The sequence below is a fragment of the Miniopterus schreibersii genome, assembly GCF_964146895.1.
Source record: "Miniopterus schreibersii genome assembly, chromosome: 9".
NCBI classification, from domain to species: domain Eukaryota; kingdom Metazoa; phylum Chordata; class Mammalia; order Chiroptera; family Miniopteridae; genus Miniopterus; species Miniopterus schreibersii.
In genome coordinates, this window is record NC_138118.1 from 22796608 (window position 1) to 22813462 (window position 16855).

General features: G+C 35.0%; 1 protein-coding gene across 1 annotated transcript in view; it reads right to left on the minus strand.

Moving 5' to 3' along the window:
- Positions 1-240: 240 nt before the first annotated feature.
- ING3 (inhibitor of growth family member 3) overlaps positions 241-16855 on the minus strand; it is a 35289-nt gene continuing 18674 nt past the window's right edge. Inside the window, exons 5-12 of the mRNA XM_081147895.1 lie at positions 9462-9558; positions 7798-7869; positions 6868-6987; positions 6328-6485; positions 5520-5713; positions 4019-4211; positions 2868-2906; positions 241-1158 (exon numbers count right to left, since the gene is read on the minus strand). Of these exons, the coding sequence (XP_081004021.1) occupies positions 1042-1158; positions 2868-2906; positions 4019-4211; positions 5520-5713; positions 6328-6485; positions 6868-6987; positions 7798-7869; positions 9462-9558 (990 nt within the window). The 3' untranslated portion in view covers positions 241-1041. The remainder of the gene's footprint in view (positions 1159-2867; positions 2907-4018; positions 4212-5519; positions 5714-6327; positions 6486-6867; positions 6988-7797; positions 7870-9461; positions 9559-16855) is intronic.

Genomic DNA, 16855 nt, shown 5'->3' on the forward strand with positions numbered 1-16855 from the left:
CCAACTGAAGGAAAAGCCAGAGAGATGATCTAAAAAAATACATTTGCATTTCAAATTTACATTAAAAATGTCTTTCCCTTATTTTCACATCACAAATTCTAAGTATTATTAAAGAAATCACAGATTAAACAGCTTTCTGTGTCCTGGGCCTCAGTCTTTTCTAGATTATGAAAACTGGAATTTAATTGTAATTGAGAAATTTTCATTAAGTGTGTAAAGTATAAATACAAATAATTTTTTAAAAACTTTATTTTAACACCTAATACAATTCCAATTTTAAGGATTACTTGCACAAAAAAATAAACACATTTGGTATAAAAATGTATCACTTTAATACCCTTTTCCCTTCGGCCCCTCCCCTCCCACCCTCATGAACTGCACTCTGTCTGGATGTAGAAACATATAAAGACTAATGGCACAGATTCATTTTTAACTACAGGAGTTTCTGTTTATGTACCCAGGTACTCTAGAGGACACCAGCTCACTTTATCACATGAACCATTTCCTTCAGCCTGCTGAATGTAGCTTCACAAAAGAAACAAAGCTTATTATAAAGGCATTTAAAAAACCATTATCATAAATGCTTTTTAGAAGCACTAACTTTTTTTTTAACCATTTATATACAGTGTTACATAAACAGCTCTGGAGTACAGTACATGCAGCAGAACATACCTGTCGAATATAAAATACTTTTCTTAAAATCTTCATCGTTGGAATTCTTTGAAGTCTAAATTATAGAATGCCCATTACTTTATGAAAATGGCTGAGGAATACAAATGTCTGCATATGTTGGCCACTGAAATAATCCAAGGCTAACTGGAATAATATTCATAGCACACCAGGAGTGCATAAATAATTTACTTACATTATTAAAATACAACCCATAAAATTCAAGTTCAAGATCTTACAGGATTGTCTATGTAAATCCTTTAAGTGGTTGCCTGGAAATGCACTGTATCTTCTTTCTCTTTCTTCTTTTTTAAAGTCCTATATAAAATGTTTAGTTGAAGTTTTATTCTTTCTCAAATGAAATGAAAACCTTTATTTGTGCCGACTGCCTCTCCTCTTCATGGCAGCAGTACACTGTGGACAGTACCATTTTCCTTTTGGTGCTTCTGTCAGTCCAACACATCCATAATGGAACCATTCGATAGGACACTAGAAAGCAAAATTGCAAAGAAATCATCTTTAGTTCCTTTAAAGATTAGGGAGTATATTAAAATGTGTCCATTAGACCAAATATTAATTAGATTAATGGAAACAGAATGTTTAGATCTAGGAGCTGATTTATAAATCAAATGATCCAACTGAACAAGCTTCAGAGATGAGGAAAGAGACAGAAAAATTATGCATCTTTGTTAACTGAGATTTGTGTAATCTATTCCCATAATCCTAAATAATTAACTAAAATTCACTAATTTTCATTTTCTTGGAGAGTAAGTTGATGCTAAGTTTTAAAGACAAGAAGAAGTGAGAATGGGCCTCTTATGTAGAAAGTAAATGTATTTCAAAGATTTTACTTAATATTCAGCCTTGCCCAGCCGGGTGTGGCTCAGCGGTTGAGAGTTGACCTAGGATCCAGGTGATCGGGGTTCAATTCCCGGTCAGGGCACATGCCCGGGGTGCGGCTGCAGCTGATCAATGACTCTCTCATCATTGATGTTTCTATCTCTCTCTCTCCCTCTCCTTTCCTCTCTCTGAAATCCATAAAGATATATTTAATATTCAGCCTTATTCACTCCCAAGGAGCTACTTGTAATTAAAGACAAAGGAATGCCCTGGTTTTCCCTTTTGGGTATACCCATTCATAGATATGCAGAGGAAAAGTACTGTACTCTGCAATATAGTAGGCAGTTCTACACTTCCATAGAAAATCTTAGCGTTCAGAGGAGTGTAACTGGGAATGAGGGAGATCAGAATATGACAGAGCATTCACTGAACTCTTATTCATCATTTCCACTAACTGCCCAGAGGACAGTTTCCAATGGTGTTCTTTAACTGTTTGGGCAATGTTGTATTACAATAATCACAAACAGCTCACAAGCGATTCTAAAGAAGGAAGTAGAAGGAGGGTCTTTCTCTGTGTGAACATGTTTTTGGGACCGTCAGGTCAGGGAAAGTCCAAATTTTAATGCACCTAGCCAACCCTGCTCAATCTTCACGTTGTTAAAAAATTTAAACCTCTTAGTATCCCGACATTCTTGAGTAGGATTTCTATAGAATTCAGAGTTGTTACCCCTTTGGAGTAAAAAATGGACAAGAGTTATATGAAAGTAAGGAGGGAGTGGAAATTACTAAACAAACATATTCTCAGCATTCAATAAAAGCGTATCTTTAACCAAAATTAAGGTTTCAAAAGAAAGAGCAATTTCAAACCTTTTATTTTTTATATCAGGAGTGATTTTTTTTATATCAGTTGACACCTGTAGAGTAGAGCAGGACATACTACACTAATGGGAGGAAAATAATCTCACATTAGATCCTCAACATTCCCACCCTTCACCTGAGCATCATGCTTCTTGAAAGAATATACTGTTTTTGAGTTCCAATTCTTCATTGTGATAAGTGAACTGGATTCTAGTAAACACAATATTCTTTAGCAGAGGGGAAGGGGGGTATTTCTAATTTTCATTCAACATAACATGTTTTTGAGAAATATCTGCATAAAACCATAAAATTATCTTTAAAAGTTAGGGAACACATTAATGGACACTATCCTATTTTGGAGAGGAATATTCTAGCATTAATATGACATAATTAACATAACTGCAAACTGTTTTCTTAGACTGAAAGACATAGTAAATAAAAATATTCAAGTAATAATATGTGATTTTTTTCATTCCTAAATAGAAAAATTTAATACTTACATCTTGGTTATCACAGCCCACCATCTCACCATAGGATACCTAGTTTAAAAAAACAGTCTTATTATAACTATATAATAAGCACCTACATCCAAATTAATTGTTTATGATACTGTTAGAAAATAGAAATACACTGAATATACAACCACAATAAGAAAGAGGGTATACAGATTTAAAGCTCATATATTTTTTCTAAAAAAGACTTTGCAGGGGCACAGAGATGCACAGAAATTATGTGCTCTTTGAAAGCATGAAAGAACTTGCTCCTAAAATCACCTCAACGTGGGAGTCACCTTTCTGGGTGTTTCCTTTTGTAAAGACTTTAAGTTTCTTTTTTGGTTACTCACCTACTTAAGTGTTGTTTTTTTGTCATGTTAGGTCATTTATATTTTAGCAGTCAACAGTCCATTTCATTGAAACTTCTAAACTTATTACTTATTATATGTCCTTTTTCATTTTTCTTTTTGCTGTTCCTAATTCTTGAATTCACTGAAGTTCTCAATGGACTGAATAATTTTTCAGAAAAGGGTAACTAGATGGCATACTTTCTGATTCTATGCACATAAACAATAACTCCTTTGGGTAACAATTTCTTTGGGGGACACTCAGATTTCTCCCTCAAAGCTCTACATATGTACTTCATCAACTTATAGTTTTTAGAGTTATGGAAGAGAAATTGTGGGTGAGTCTGATTTTGTTCTTTATGTGGCCTACTTATATTGCCCAGGTTTTTACAGGATTTTCTTCCTTAACCCAGGAACAGAATCACCAGCACCTTCGTCATGGATTACCCAGTCTCCAGAACTGTGAGAAATAAACTTCTGCTCTTTAATCCATGCAGTCTGTGGTATACTATTATGGCAACAGGGGCAGACTAAGGCAGTATATGCGTGTGGGGTATATAGTAGTGGTCCATCAAAATGTTTAGTTACAGGTTACATCTGAGGGCTGAGATTATGGTTGACATACATGTTTCTTTATACTCTTTGTATTTACAACAAACATTATTTTTATAAGCAGGAGAAAATTGTACAAAACAAAAAAAAAGCAAGGGTATTTTAACTGGAGTAAAAATAGCACCTAAAAAAAATGAAATTGCTCTTTTTCCCAGTTTGTTCAGACTATGCTTTTATAGACATATGCCAGACTTTTACCTGATTACAAATGCAGTATCGTGGTTCATTTGGGTCGTAAGTCCAGTCAACCTGACTATTTGAATCAGATTCTGGTACTACTGTTGTTTGTTGAGAGATTTCCTGTACGACAGTTGACGATGAAGAACATGACGACAAGGAAGAGGAGGAGGAGGAGGAGGAGGACTGCTGGCTTGAAGACTTGTTGTTGTTTCTGAAAAAATAGTGTCAGTTTTATTTGCTCAGCATCCAAAAGTTAGCTGAGAATAACTCCTAAATAAAAGTGGTATGAAATGAAATCCAATGTATAAATTAATGTTTAAGACCAAATTAATCTGTTAAAACAGATTTAAAAGCAAAATTGTTTAGAACAACAAAGAGCAACATTTTTCATAATGGTTTATTTTTGTTTGACATTTTTTGTTCTCTGGAGAATAAAGGCATTCAAAAGAAAATTTTTTCAAAATATTTCAAAGTTTTTAAAACAATTTTTTAATCAGTTACTATTTACTATTGTCTTAAATTGCAGGCAATACCTTTAAGAATTAGTATTAGTTATGGCTCCCTTACAGACAGTCTTTGTATTTTTAAGCACACTGAATACTCTTCATCAAAATCTAAAACACAAATATATATACAAAAGCATTTGGTGAAAATGATCACGACCGTCAACCAATGTGTGAATACTTACCAGTGCAGGACAGAAAACCAAGAGTTTTAAAATTCACAAGAAATTTACCATTATCTGTATGTTAATTAAATTTTTAAAACACAGAAATTTATCACCAGCAGTTATAATAAATTTGGGTCAATAAGATGAATTAATTTTTAAAATACTTAGCACTTTTGTGGTAATTCTACATTGATCGTTCTTTTAGGGACTTGCTCGCAAAAATAGAATACATTAAAAGATTATAATACAATTAGGTAACTAATTCTGCAGGCCTAGCCAGAACTTTCATTATGTATGAACACCTAGCATATGCAGGTACTTAGGACAGACATTGCCAAATATCATTACATTTTCATATTTAAAGTTCATACATCCTAAGAGTGTCACATATAAAATCTAGAGATATTTTCATAATTTCAATTTTGGGGATATAAGACCAAGAATTAAGACACCTTGTTCTTAATCAAAATGAAGAATCTTATTTAAAAACAAAAAATTCCCAATATAATTTGTATTTTATGTATTAATTTACCTAAAACACATGACAAAATAAGGGGTTATAAATGAAGAAAGTTTCATAAAATGGTTTATTCTAATGAACAAAAGAAAGTAAACAGAAATAATTTACCAATTTAAGAATCTAGAAAAATTAAAGAATCTTAACCCTTTTTAAAGACTTCACCCCTTCAGAGTATGGCAGTGTCAATGACCACGTCACGTCTTCTACCTCTCCAAAGTTCACCCTGATCCCTTATAGGCTGCCTTTGTTTACCATATGAAAGCCCAGTGGATGCCACGCTGACTGCACACTTGGTAAAGGTACAGAGCTCCTGTGACGATAAGACTTACTTGCTCTTTCTCCCGCTCCGTGAGTCTGCAGCTGCTGCACTGGCATTCTGTGTCAATGTAGTCATAAGTGCTGAAGACGATGAATAGCCAGCTGTTTCCCTGGGCATTGAAAATTCTTTTCCCAGCTGAAAGTCATTATTTTTAAATGCTTCATAACTGGCTTTTAAACTTGATGTTCTTCGGCCCTCTTTCATCTTGAATAGACATTCATTGATAGTATTAATATACATAAATATGTAGATTTTCTTTCTCAGGTGTTACTAGTTACAAGATCATTTTGGTTTAACCAATACTACTTTATTTTGTTTAAACCATTTTCATCACTGTAGTTTTAAGCTGTTTTATATAAAGAATTTAGAATCAGTTTTTACACAGTTATGGAGTAACTACAGGATCGGTAACTTAATTTGGAATGGAGACAAACTGTACAGAAGTGAATCAATTCAAGGCAACCTGAGTTCCGATGCTAGAGAGAAAGCCCTGGAACTGGCAGAGAGAAACAAATATTATCCTAGCAGGTGCTAGGATAATTCTAGCAGGTCAAGAATATGGACATCATGAGCAATTATTGTGAGAAGGAATCTGCATGAGGTTGTATGAATATATTTTTTTACTTTTCATTATCAATCAAGTAACTTCTACATGTTCATTTCATTAAATAAAGTGTCAGATATCATAAAACTATGATTTAAAATGAAACTATACAATTAAGAAAACTTTCTGTTCACACCTATTTGTTTCTACTACAGTTTGCCAGTATTTTGAACAAAACTAAACACTGTATTCCCAAACCTTTTCCTTTTTTCACCTGAGCTGTAGCTTGAACTGCTTGAGCTGCTGCCATGGTAATTGCCCCTGCACCAGTTCCTGAAGACAATGAGCCGATGTTATAGGACGCCAGAGGCTGGGAGGAATTCACATTGTAAGCATTGTTGGAAGAGGCTGTAGAATTATTGTTTCGACAACCTGTGTAGAATTAAAGAATAAATAGAAATGGTCAGAGAAAACATAATGTGTGTTTAAGTAAGTGTTCTGACTTTAATAATATAACACATTTCAGACTTACCCACACAGTAACAATGTAATATGTTAACGTAAATAAAACTGCTTTTGATACCAGAAATAACAAAAAAAATACATTTCTCACCACAGATATAATCATTAATTTAAAATTTTCATGTAACTATAAAATTTTCATGTCATATTTTTCCTTTTTATTCTTTTTCCTTATGTAGACTTTAACCAGGTAAAGAATCTGTATGATTCATTAACCCTGAATGCTTTCATTTCCCCTTAATTTAACACAAATAAGCAAAAGCAACCAATCATATTTAAGAAATATACTTACCTAGTGTATTTTCCTTAGATGCATCTGATGTTAGGGTAGATAGAAGAGCTTCAGATTTAAACTTCTTTTCAGGAATATGATCTGTTGTCGTATGGTGAGAAGTTGGGTTATACTTTCTTTCTGCGTATAAATAAAGAATCCATGTGTTTTTTAACTTCAGAGAACTATGGACAAGGCATAATACTTCCATCTAGTTATAAACTGGTACAGTTATGATCTGAGTTCCTCATGAAATACAGAACATTATGTTTTCTTAGAAGACAGGACAAGCAGAACTCTGTGTGCCACATGTTTTATCAAGAGCTGACTGCTTAGACATTTAAAAAAAAAACCCACTTCAGTAGCAAAGTATTGAAGATAATCCATGATACACAATGGTTTCACATGTAGCATAAGGGAAATTCTGTTGTGAAAACATTATCTACAATTTAGATAAGTTTTCAATCAACCCTTCTTTCATGTCAAATTGATCTGTCAAAAAATGCAAATAGTTATCAAGCCACCTGACTAACCATTCAGTCACTAAATGAAACTTTATTATATGCCAAACAGTAGACTAAGCACTGAGAAGCAAGAATGAAAAATACAAAGAGCCTGTCATTAAGTACTTTATTATTTAGCTAAGTTGTAACACTCCCGAGAGAGAATCAGGTATTTGTATGTAGGAAGTATATGCTGTCCTTAGTACCACACACTCTTCCTGTATGGATTCTAGGGAAAAACAGATTCCCCATTTCCAAATCAAATATGCTTTTCCCAAGTGAAGAAGAGAAGTCTGCCAATAATTGCAATGAAAACTATATATCTAATAAAAGGAAGGGAAAGATACTTATTTTACAATCAGTTGGGTAGCTCTAATAAAAGAGAATATACAGGTAACGTGAGTTTTTAATTGTATTTAAAATTTTATTTGCACTAAACTAAACTTACTTTCCACTGGAGTATGTGAATGAGCATGGTGATTGTTCACTGGCTGTGAAGGAGTATCTAACTCCAAAGATCCTGAAAGAGAAAAAAAGGCACAGGGATTCATTGCCATTAACTGTCACCACAGAACTTTACATGTCAATCAACTACAGGTACTGTGTACCCTCACCTAGCAGGGAACTAGCAAACTCTGATGCATATGCCTGTATCATTTTAGTCAAATATTGCCAATTTTATCCTGAACCAATTTCATACTTTCTGTAAACAATAAGTAACCCATTTCTCAATAGTCATCTTAAATACAAAACAGGTCAAGGCATGCTAATATCTAATAAGGGAACTCATGACAGTAGGTACCACATAAGTGGATGAATGGATAGTATAACTCCATTACTGGTAAGAGCTGAAAAACTCAACCTAGTTTTACTGAGTTGAAGACTTTTCCATGGGAGATCCTAAACTATTAAGCAATGGGACATTATTATACTAAAGAAAATTCTTTAATCATTAAAATGGCATAAGATAGTACTGTGGAAAGGGAAGCATAGACTCTCCACTGCCAAGCTTTAAAATATTTTTAAAGAAATATTCTGGGTTTATTTTGATCCCTTGAGATGAAATTGTGGCAGGGCATAGTGTGGAACAGTTTTTATATCTTATCTAATTTAGTTTCATTTGTCTGTATCCTTATGAGGATGCTTCATGAACCTTCCTGAAGTACTGAATAGGCATGAATTATCGTTACTCACAGCTATTACAGCATGTCAAAAAAAAATAATAATAAAAGCAACTAAAAGATATTTTATTTTGTCTCAAAATACTTATTATCTTCAGATAGGGTTCCCCCAGAATAAAAGTATCACAAACAAATTAGATGAACATCTAAATTGATGGATCCACTTTTGAATACAAAATACAACTATAGATACCAAGATGGATTTGTACCTGGCTGCTTCTCTAGTTGACAGAAGTATATCAACAGAGTATATTAACAGAGATAAATAACCTAACTCTGTAAAGAAACCTTTCCTGTGTGTGTGTAGAAATATATACATGTTCTTGACACTGAAATACATCAAGAAAAAAAGATGTTTGAATCCTTTAACTAAATTCTAGTAGAAATCAGCCATAATTCTGATTTGGTTCACAATATATATCACATATCTACTGTGGGCTTAGCACCACACTATATGCTTTTATGGACATTATCTATTTAGGTTGGAAGAAATGCTAAATTAGTTAAAGAAAAAAAGCTCACGTCTCCATTTTTGGGAAGTCTCCTTAGTTAAATCCAAGAAGTGATAAGGGTAAACTACAGCAAGAGATCAAGTTGAGCCTTGCAAAGAAATATTAAAATGGCTTCTTGCTGATACAAGAAAGTTTAGAAAGACTGTTTTGTTCTTACTACTCATCTTACTAGCATATATGCATATTAAAAAATGGAATGACTTAATATGTTATTTTCATAGTGAGTGAATGAATATCCTGTTATCTCTATGCATTTCCATGACTCAAACAGTTGGAACTGCCAAGGTCCAAGATCTCCGACTGGTTGCCACCATCCACGGGAAGTGCAGGATCTGAGAAGTCTCTGTGGGTCAAGTGTCTCCTCAGTGATTTGCATACATACTGTCCAACATTGATGGAAAACTGTAAATTTTACTTACGCCTCTCTAATATTTCTGTAATTCCAGCATTATCAGCTTCCAGCTCCATTTTAAACTTAGCCAGTTCCTGATCCAGCTTTCTCAAGTGTCGATCTACCTGTTTCAAAGAAGATCAAAGATAACCACCAAAATTTGGGACCCTATTAAAGTGTCAGTTCAATGAGGAAAACTACATCTTTGTTTCTGTTAATGAATCTGTTTTGCATCCTTTAGCAGATCAGTTAACCTATACCTCAGGTTTTTAATCTATAAAATGAGGAAGCTGGCTAAATAATCTCCCAAGTCCCCTTTAATAAATTTTAAGTTTTAAGAAAGCATAATTGCAGTTTGTTAGAAAATGTTTGAAAAAAGTGGACATAAAAACTAAAGCAAAGATGATATTAGGGATTTGGGGGAAGGGGAAGCACAGGAAGGCTAGTAACTTTTCATAGTGTGCCCTGGATTATTTTTAGCCTAATCTCATCCTATTTATAACAAGGCCATCCACACTGCCATACCACATCATTGTTATTTAGAATGAGTAATGAAAGATCCTCAGTCTACAGCCAAAGAAGCTATGATATTCTATACATACACATCTCTAAGGCAGGAAAATGGACCATTATACTTGTAAACATTTATGAAAGGGTTGAAACAAAAGGAGATTTTAGCCAGAGAACTCCATTCCCCAAAGAGCCTAGTTAAAATGTTTTTTTTGGTAAAACTATTACCCTTGTAAGGGTGGTAAATTTTATTTTCTCATTCACCTAGAAATCCTTTGACTGATTTCAGAAAATTATATGACACCTCAAACTAGCAACAAGTCTTCATTTATTTTTTATTTTTTAAAAATAAGTTTTTATTGATTTTAGAGAGAGAGGAAGAGAGAGGGAGAGAGAGACAGAAACATTGATGAGACAGACACATCAACATTGATCAGCTGCCTCCTGCATGCCCCTGCTGGGGATGGAGCCCGCAACCTGGGCATGTGTTCTGACTGGGAATCTAACCAGCGGCATCCTGGTGCATGGGTAGATGCTTAACCACTGAGCTACACTGGACAGCCTTCATTTATTTTTTTAAGCTTAATATTAAATATTTTATCAAATGTAATACTTTAAAGTCAAACCAAAAAAATCATGAATTCTTTGAAAAATATTCTATGTTACATTATTGACAACCTCTTTTTTCAAACTCTAATTTGCCACAGGATCATTGTTATAATTAGTAACTTTCTTATAAATATCAAAATGTCTATGACACATTATAAGAGCAAAAACTTTAAGTAAGAATTTCAATTAAATAATGTGTATCTAAAATAAGGGGAAAGGGAAGAAAAGTAGCAAAAGACAATTTGTGTGTGTTAGATACCAGGTAATGTGCTTGGTGCATTAGATGGTCTATCTTTTCTAGCCCTCCCTCTTATCTTTTGAGATAAGTTATTACTGTTTCTATTTCAAAAGAAGAAATTAAGGTTCACAGGGGTTAAGTAACATTCCCCAAATCAATAGATAATGCATTACAGAAATGAGATTTAACTCTGATCTATATGTAATAAATTGTGTTTCACCATTTATGGCTAACATTGTGCTCTGAACTTGTTTATGCAGAAGCCAACTGTTTTTTTTTTAACTCAGAGTAAGAACTGAATTTGAAAAAACAGCAATATTGTCCTATTATTTTTATTTTGTATATTAACAGCAACCATTGGGGTGTTGGTTTGTGATTTTTCAGTATTTTAAAGCCGAATTATTCCTCCATCTTCACACATAAGTTATTGTTAAGAGCTTGGTTCAAGTTATAATTACAATATTTAAAATCCTATAGAGTCACACATTACGGACACTTGCTCCTATTCAAAAAACTGCAGGTAATTTAGCATCCTTTAAAGGAATCTCCTTTCCAAAAATAAAGTGTGAACACAGACCTCAGTTATTCAAGAATATATTTTACATTGTCAAAACTTAATCTCAAGGGAAATCAGAAAAAATACTCATATTTAAATTCCAAGACCATTTAATCCACCACCTTTCTTACCTACAATTATACTACTAATAAATACTGAGTTCTATTGTGGGCTTGGTCCTGGGTTACTTGGAGGATACATGAAGTATGAGAGAATCCCTGCCTTCATAGTAATTAGAATTTAGCTAACAAGTCAAGATTTAGATAAGATTTTTAGTATAATAAAGGTTTAAAATATATCTATACCCTAGCTGTAACAAATAAGCAATCCCTGAAAAAAGGGTCAGAAGTAGCACCTAAAAGAAAAAATATAACACTGGGCAGTACAGACACAAAAGAAGCATGAATGTTTTAGTGAACTACGGATTGTATTCAAATAGACAGAGAAAGGAGTATTAATTAGAATATAAAGAGACAGGAAGACAAACAGGATTCTTAGAGAGAAAGAAAGTAAAGTAGGTTATGGCCTATAGTAGGTATAGTATAGAGAGGCAGAGTGTTGGAACCTTGGTTGGGAAAGCGGGATTAGGGTAAGATGAAGACAACATACACACCTCACTCACTCCATCCCTGAAGTTAAGATTGCTTTACTATATGAAAGACAGTACTGATAAGGTTTATTACACCTGAATGCATGGAAAATAATGATGAGAATTTCCAATACTAGATAGCTCAAAAAAAAGCAATGTAACCCAAAGAATTAATAACTCTAAAACCCAAATTCATTACTAAATTAAACAAACACAGAAAAGCCTTAACCACACTGTGGTGGGCAACTTTGTAAGACAGCTTCCAATCATTCCTAAATCTTGGTATGTAAAAAATATTATGAACTTATTAATATTATAAGCAATTATTAGTTAATGAGAATTTTCTTAGACTCACCACTGCTGTACTAAATCAAATTAGAAGTTGGAAAGTAAGTTGACCACAATATTTATTTTAAGCTATAAAGCATCAGGATACTTTGTATTAAGCACAATTATCAAATTATTTCTCTGGTAAGTCATGAAAATTATTCTTTCCATCTCTGATTTATATTTAAACTAATATAAGAGCTTAATTAAACTTGACTATAATCTATAAAATGCATTCCCTCTACCTACATGATTCTGAATGGTTAAAGCATCTATTCTAACTGATCACCATAAGGGCCCCACGGTTTGCAGACAAAGCAAGAACCTAAGTTACCTGACCCCAGCCCACACACCTGACTCCATAACACTGATTTATAGCAGCAAAGAGGGTACTGATCCAATTGAGATTTTCCATTGACCACAGATTCCTAACACAAAGCTGACCAGAGTCTAATTATTGATTTGTCTCCACTTAATGTCAATAAATGCTGGCCACAAAAGTTTCCTTAAAGTCGAAAGTCATACCCTATAACCTCAATCATCAGTGCCTTAACTTTAAATCTGTTATCCTTTTTCTGACCACTTCAGAGACAAAGGAAATTCTCTCCATATTATTTAACATATTCATGCTCATAAAGATAAATTTAAGTTACACTTGGCCTCTCTGCCTGAAACAAAAAAATCCTCATTCTGTAACATTTTTCCATAGCTGTAATCCTTTATTCTCTTTTGACTCTCCCAGTGTTTTAATATTCAAGTTTTCATGTATCACTGATGGACCCAAACTGAACTAAATACATATAGCTTGTAAAAGTTTCTACATAATGAATGGTTCCCAATGCTGTCAAATTCTAAAATTTAGATGTCTATCTTACCCTTTAGGAATGAGCACTCGGTCCAGAGGGTTTTAAGTTGAAATTCATCGCAATAAGAAATAAACTTCTATCCATGAAACGATCAGGTAATAGTGAGTAAGAAGGATAAATTGGGGAAGAAAAAGGAACCATGATGGCAAATTATTTCTCTGATAAGTCATGAAAATTCTTCTTTCCATCTCTGAATTATTTAAACTAGATGAAAGTTTGACCCATCTTTAGGTTGAATCAAATACTTGAGTCCTTAGCACATAAACTACATCTAATCATCTTCCTCATAGAGTGTAAGGATAAGAAACAATTCAGAAGGTCAAACTTTACACTATATTTCCTCAATTAGAATATCAGATGAAGAATTCTCAAATTTATAGGTAAAATGTGCACCTGAAATATAATCATCTCAGGAATAGGCCAGGATATAAAAAAGAAATAAGTTCAAGGTACTGGGCACTCTAACAGACTACTAAACCAGTCAAGCATTACCTAAAAGCTCAAATTTTATCAGAGTACACATAAATCAACTTTATTCAGGACTGTAATCTAATACATCTTTATGACAGTGACATCTGGCTGAGGAACACAAACAAGTGTATAAGGATTATGAGTATCAGGATTCTAGAAGAAAATGATTGCAATAGGAGACAGATAACTTTTGCTGTCAATCAAATTTCACAAAAAAACCACTGAAATAAATTTTTAGTTTGTTCTATTGAACCCTAATTCCACAATGTTTTTCATTTATTGATATTTAAGCAGTCCAGTTTCTATTCTTAATAAATATACAGTGCAGGTCATAGGAATAAAAAGTTTACCACTGATTTTAAAAGTACATAAAATATTTCAATGAAAAATAATGCAATGAAATATTATGTTATAATAAAACACTGATGGGTGAAATCAAATATGATTATATATTTAATTGTTATGACATAAAATCTGTCAAATTAATACATGCTTATTTAAAGTTACCATAAAATATGTTTAAGCAAAGGTATATATCAATCTCTTCTAAGGTGTATTTCTTTCCTCTGTTTAGAATCCTTCATTGGCCTCCCATTGCTTTTACTTTTTTTATTTTTTCCATCATCATTTATCCCCTATACCTTCTTCCACCTCCCCCCCACCCCACAATCACCACACTGTTGTCCATGTCCACGAGTTCTCTCTTTTTTCTTCTTCTTTGCTCAATCCACCCCTCCCTGCCCACCCTCCCACCCTACCCCACCCCACTCCACCCTACCGAAAAGGGTAAAATTTTCTTCCTTTTACAGCAGAGTAGTATTCCACTGTGTAAATGTACCACAGCTTTTTTATCCACTCATCTACTGATGGGCATTTGGGCTGCTTCCAGATCTTGGCTATCGTATATAACACACTGCAATGAACATAAGGTTACATATATTCTTTCGTATTAGTGTTTCAGGTTTCTTCAGATAAATTCCCTGAAGTGGAATCGCTGGGTCATGAGGCAGTTCCATTTTTAATTTTTTGAGTTAACTCCATACTGCTTTCCACAGTGGCTGCACCAATGTGCATTCCCACCAACAGTGCACAAGGGTTCCCTTTTCTCTACTTTCTCGCCAACATTTGTAGTTTGTTGATTTATTAATGATAGTCATTTTGACAGTGCGAGGTGATCTCTCATTGTGGTTTTAGTTTGCATCTCTCTGATGATTACTGATGTTGAGCATCTTTCCATATGTCTATTGGCCATCTGTATGTCCTCTTTGGAAAAGTGTCTATTCAGGTCTTTTCCCAAAAGACAACCCACTAAGTGGGAGAACATATTCACAAAGATGTATCTGATAAGGGGTTAATATCCAAAATTAATAAAGAATTTATAAAACTCAACACCAAAAAAAACACAATCCAATTAAAAAACCACACTGCTCCACTGACTTGCACAGCCCTGAATGTGCTGGCTCCTGCCTGCCTCCTCTCATACCACTACTCCTTTCTCACTACTCTTCAACCACACTGGCCATTTTCCTGGTTCATTCTGTCAAGCCCTTTTCCAACTCAGACTTTGCACTTAGTACATAATCTGACTGAAATTTCTTCTTTAAGCTTTTTACATGGCTGGCTCTTTCCCATTTTCCAATATCACCTCAATTGTTACCTCCTGAAACTACATTTATCCTGACTATACTCTTAACAACCTCCCCAGTTATTCATTCTTTTTCCCCCTCTCTCCATATATAAATGTCTATATCCTTTATAGCACTTAGCAATACTTGTGAAGGATTATGAAAGATGGATAAAGTTTACCAAGCAAAGATAAAAAGGAAAGGCATTCCAGTCAATGTTCTCATTTTAAAGTACTTGAACCATGGCAGACTGAAGTGGAAAGGAAGGGATAATGAGAGGTATATACTTAGAAGGTAAAATGTATGGTTAACTAAATGTGGGGAAGTTAGGGACAAGGAGGAGTCTAGGATGACTTTCAGTATTCCAATGTGAATGACTAGGGGAGGTCAGTGGTTCTCCGAGATTAAGAAGAAAATGTGGGAATTCCAAGATGGTTTCAGATTAGCTGGAAGTTCCATCTGTTTGCTCCCAACCCTGGACCTGACTTGCAGCTCATTGAAGAGCAATTGGCTTGAAAGACCAGATAAGTGTAGCTGATCTGAAATACTGAGAATGGGAAACACAGGGGAGAAAGACAGAAGCAGGAGCAGAGTGGCAGAACCCCCTCTGCAGGTACGCAACTGAGAAGCCAGAGAGATATTGCGGCAGTGGGGTCCTTCCCCTTGGGAGCATAGGGTCTCAGCTCCATGAAGGGATCTCCAACAAAGAGCAACAGAAGAGGGAAGAGGAGCCTGCACAGCATGGGACAGTGGGGTCAATGAGGACGAATCCTGGAAGACCGGGACAGCACCATCCCAAGCAAAGAGTGAAGTCTTCATTATAACATCAGCCTGGGAAGCTCGCTCTGGTTAGGAACGGCTGGAGGGGCCATGCAGCAGTACTCAGGCACAGCAAAGGGGTCTGCTAGGTACACCCAGCAGTGACTTCGAGGGGACCTCTGTTTTCTGGAAGGACTTTGGGCAGAAAGCTGATCAGAGACTTGACTGTATATGTGGGAAAGAGTATAGGTCTTGCCCACCCTTGAGTGCACGAGCAGCGCCCCTCCCCCCACCTGCTGAACTGAGCTGGTTCAGTGCTGCTGTGTCCCCAGGCAAAGGGGAGCTGCACTAGACTGGAAATTTGTGCCCACACTACTTGGTTTCATGGCTTGGGGGGGGACAGACATTTGGCAGGTGGGAGCCTGGGAAGAGGCCCAGCCCAGCTAGGGTTGCCCTTGCAGAGATTGGAGTGCCATGTGGGGCTAAGTTTTCTTTTTATCTTTATTGTTGAAAGCATTACAGATGTCCCCATTTTACCCCCCTTAACCCCGTCCACCGTGTACTGCTGCCTCTCCAGGTCTTCGCCACACCATTGTCTGTGTCCCTGGGTTACATATATATGCATATAAGTCCTCTGGTTAATCTCTTCAGGCTTCCCTACTACCCCCTTCCCTATAAGATTCCTAAGTCTGTTCCATGCTTCCATGTCTCTGGATCTATGTCAGTTTATTTTGTTCTTTAGATTCCACATATAAGTGAGATCATGTGGTATTTGTCTTTCTCTGGCTGGCTTATTATGATTAGCATAATATTCTCCAGGTTCCTCCATGCTGTCTCAAAGGGTAAGAGATCCTTATTTTTTATACCTGCAT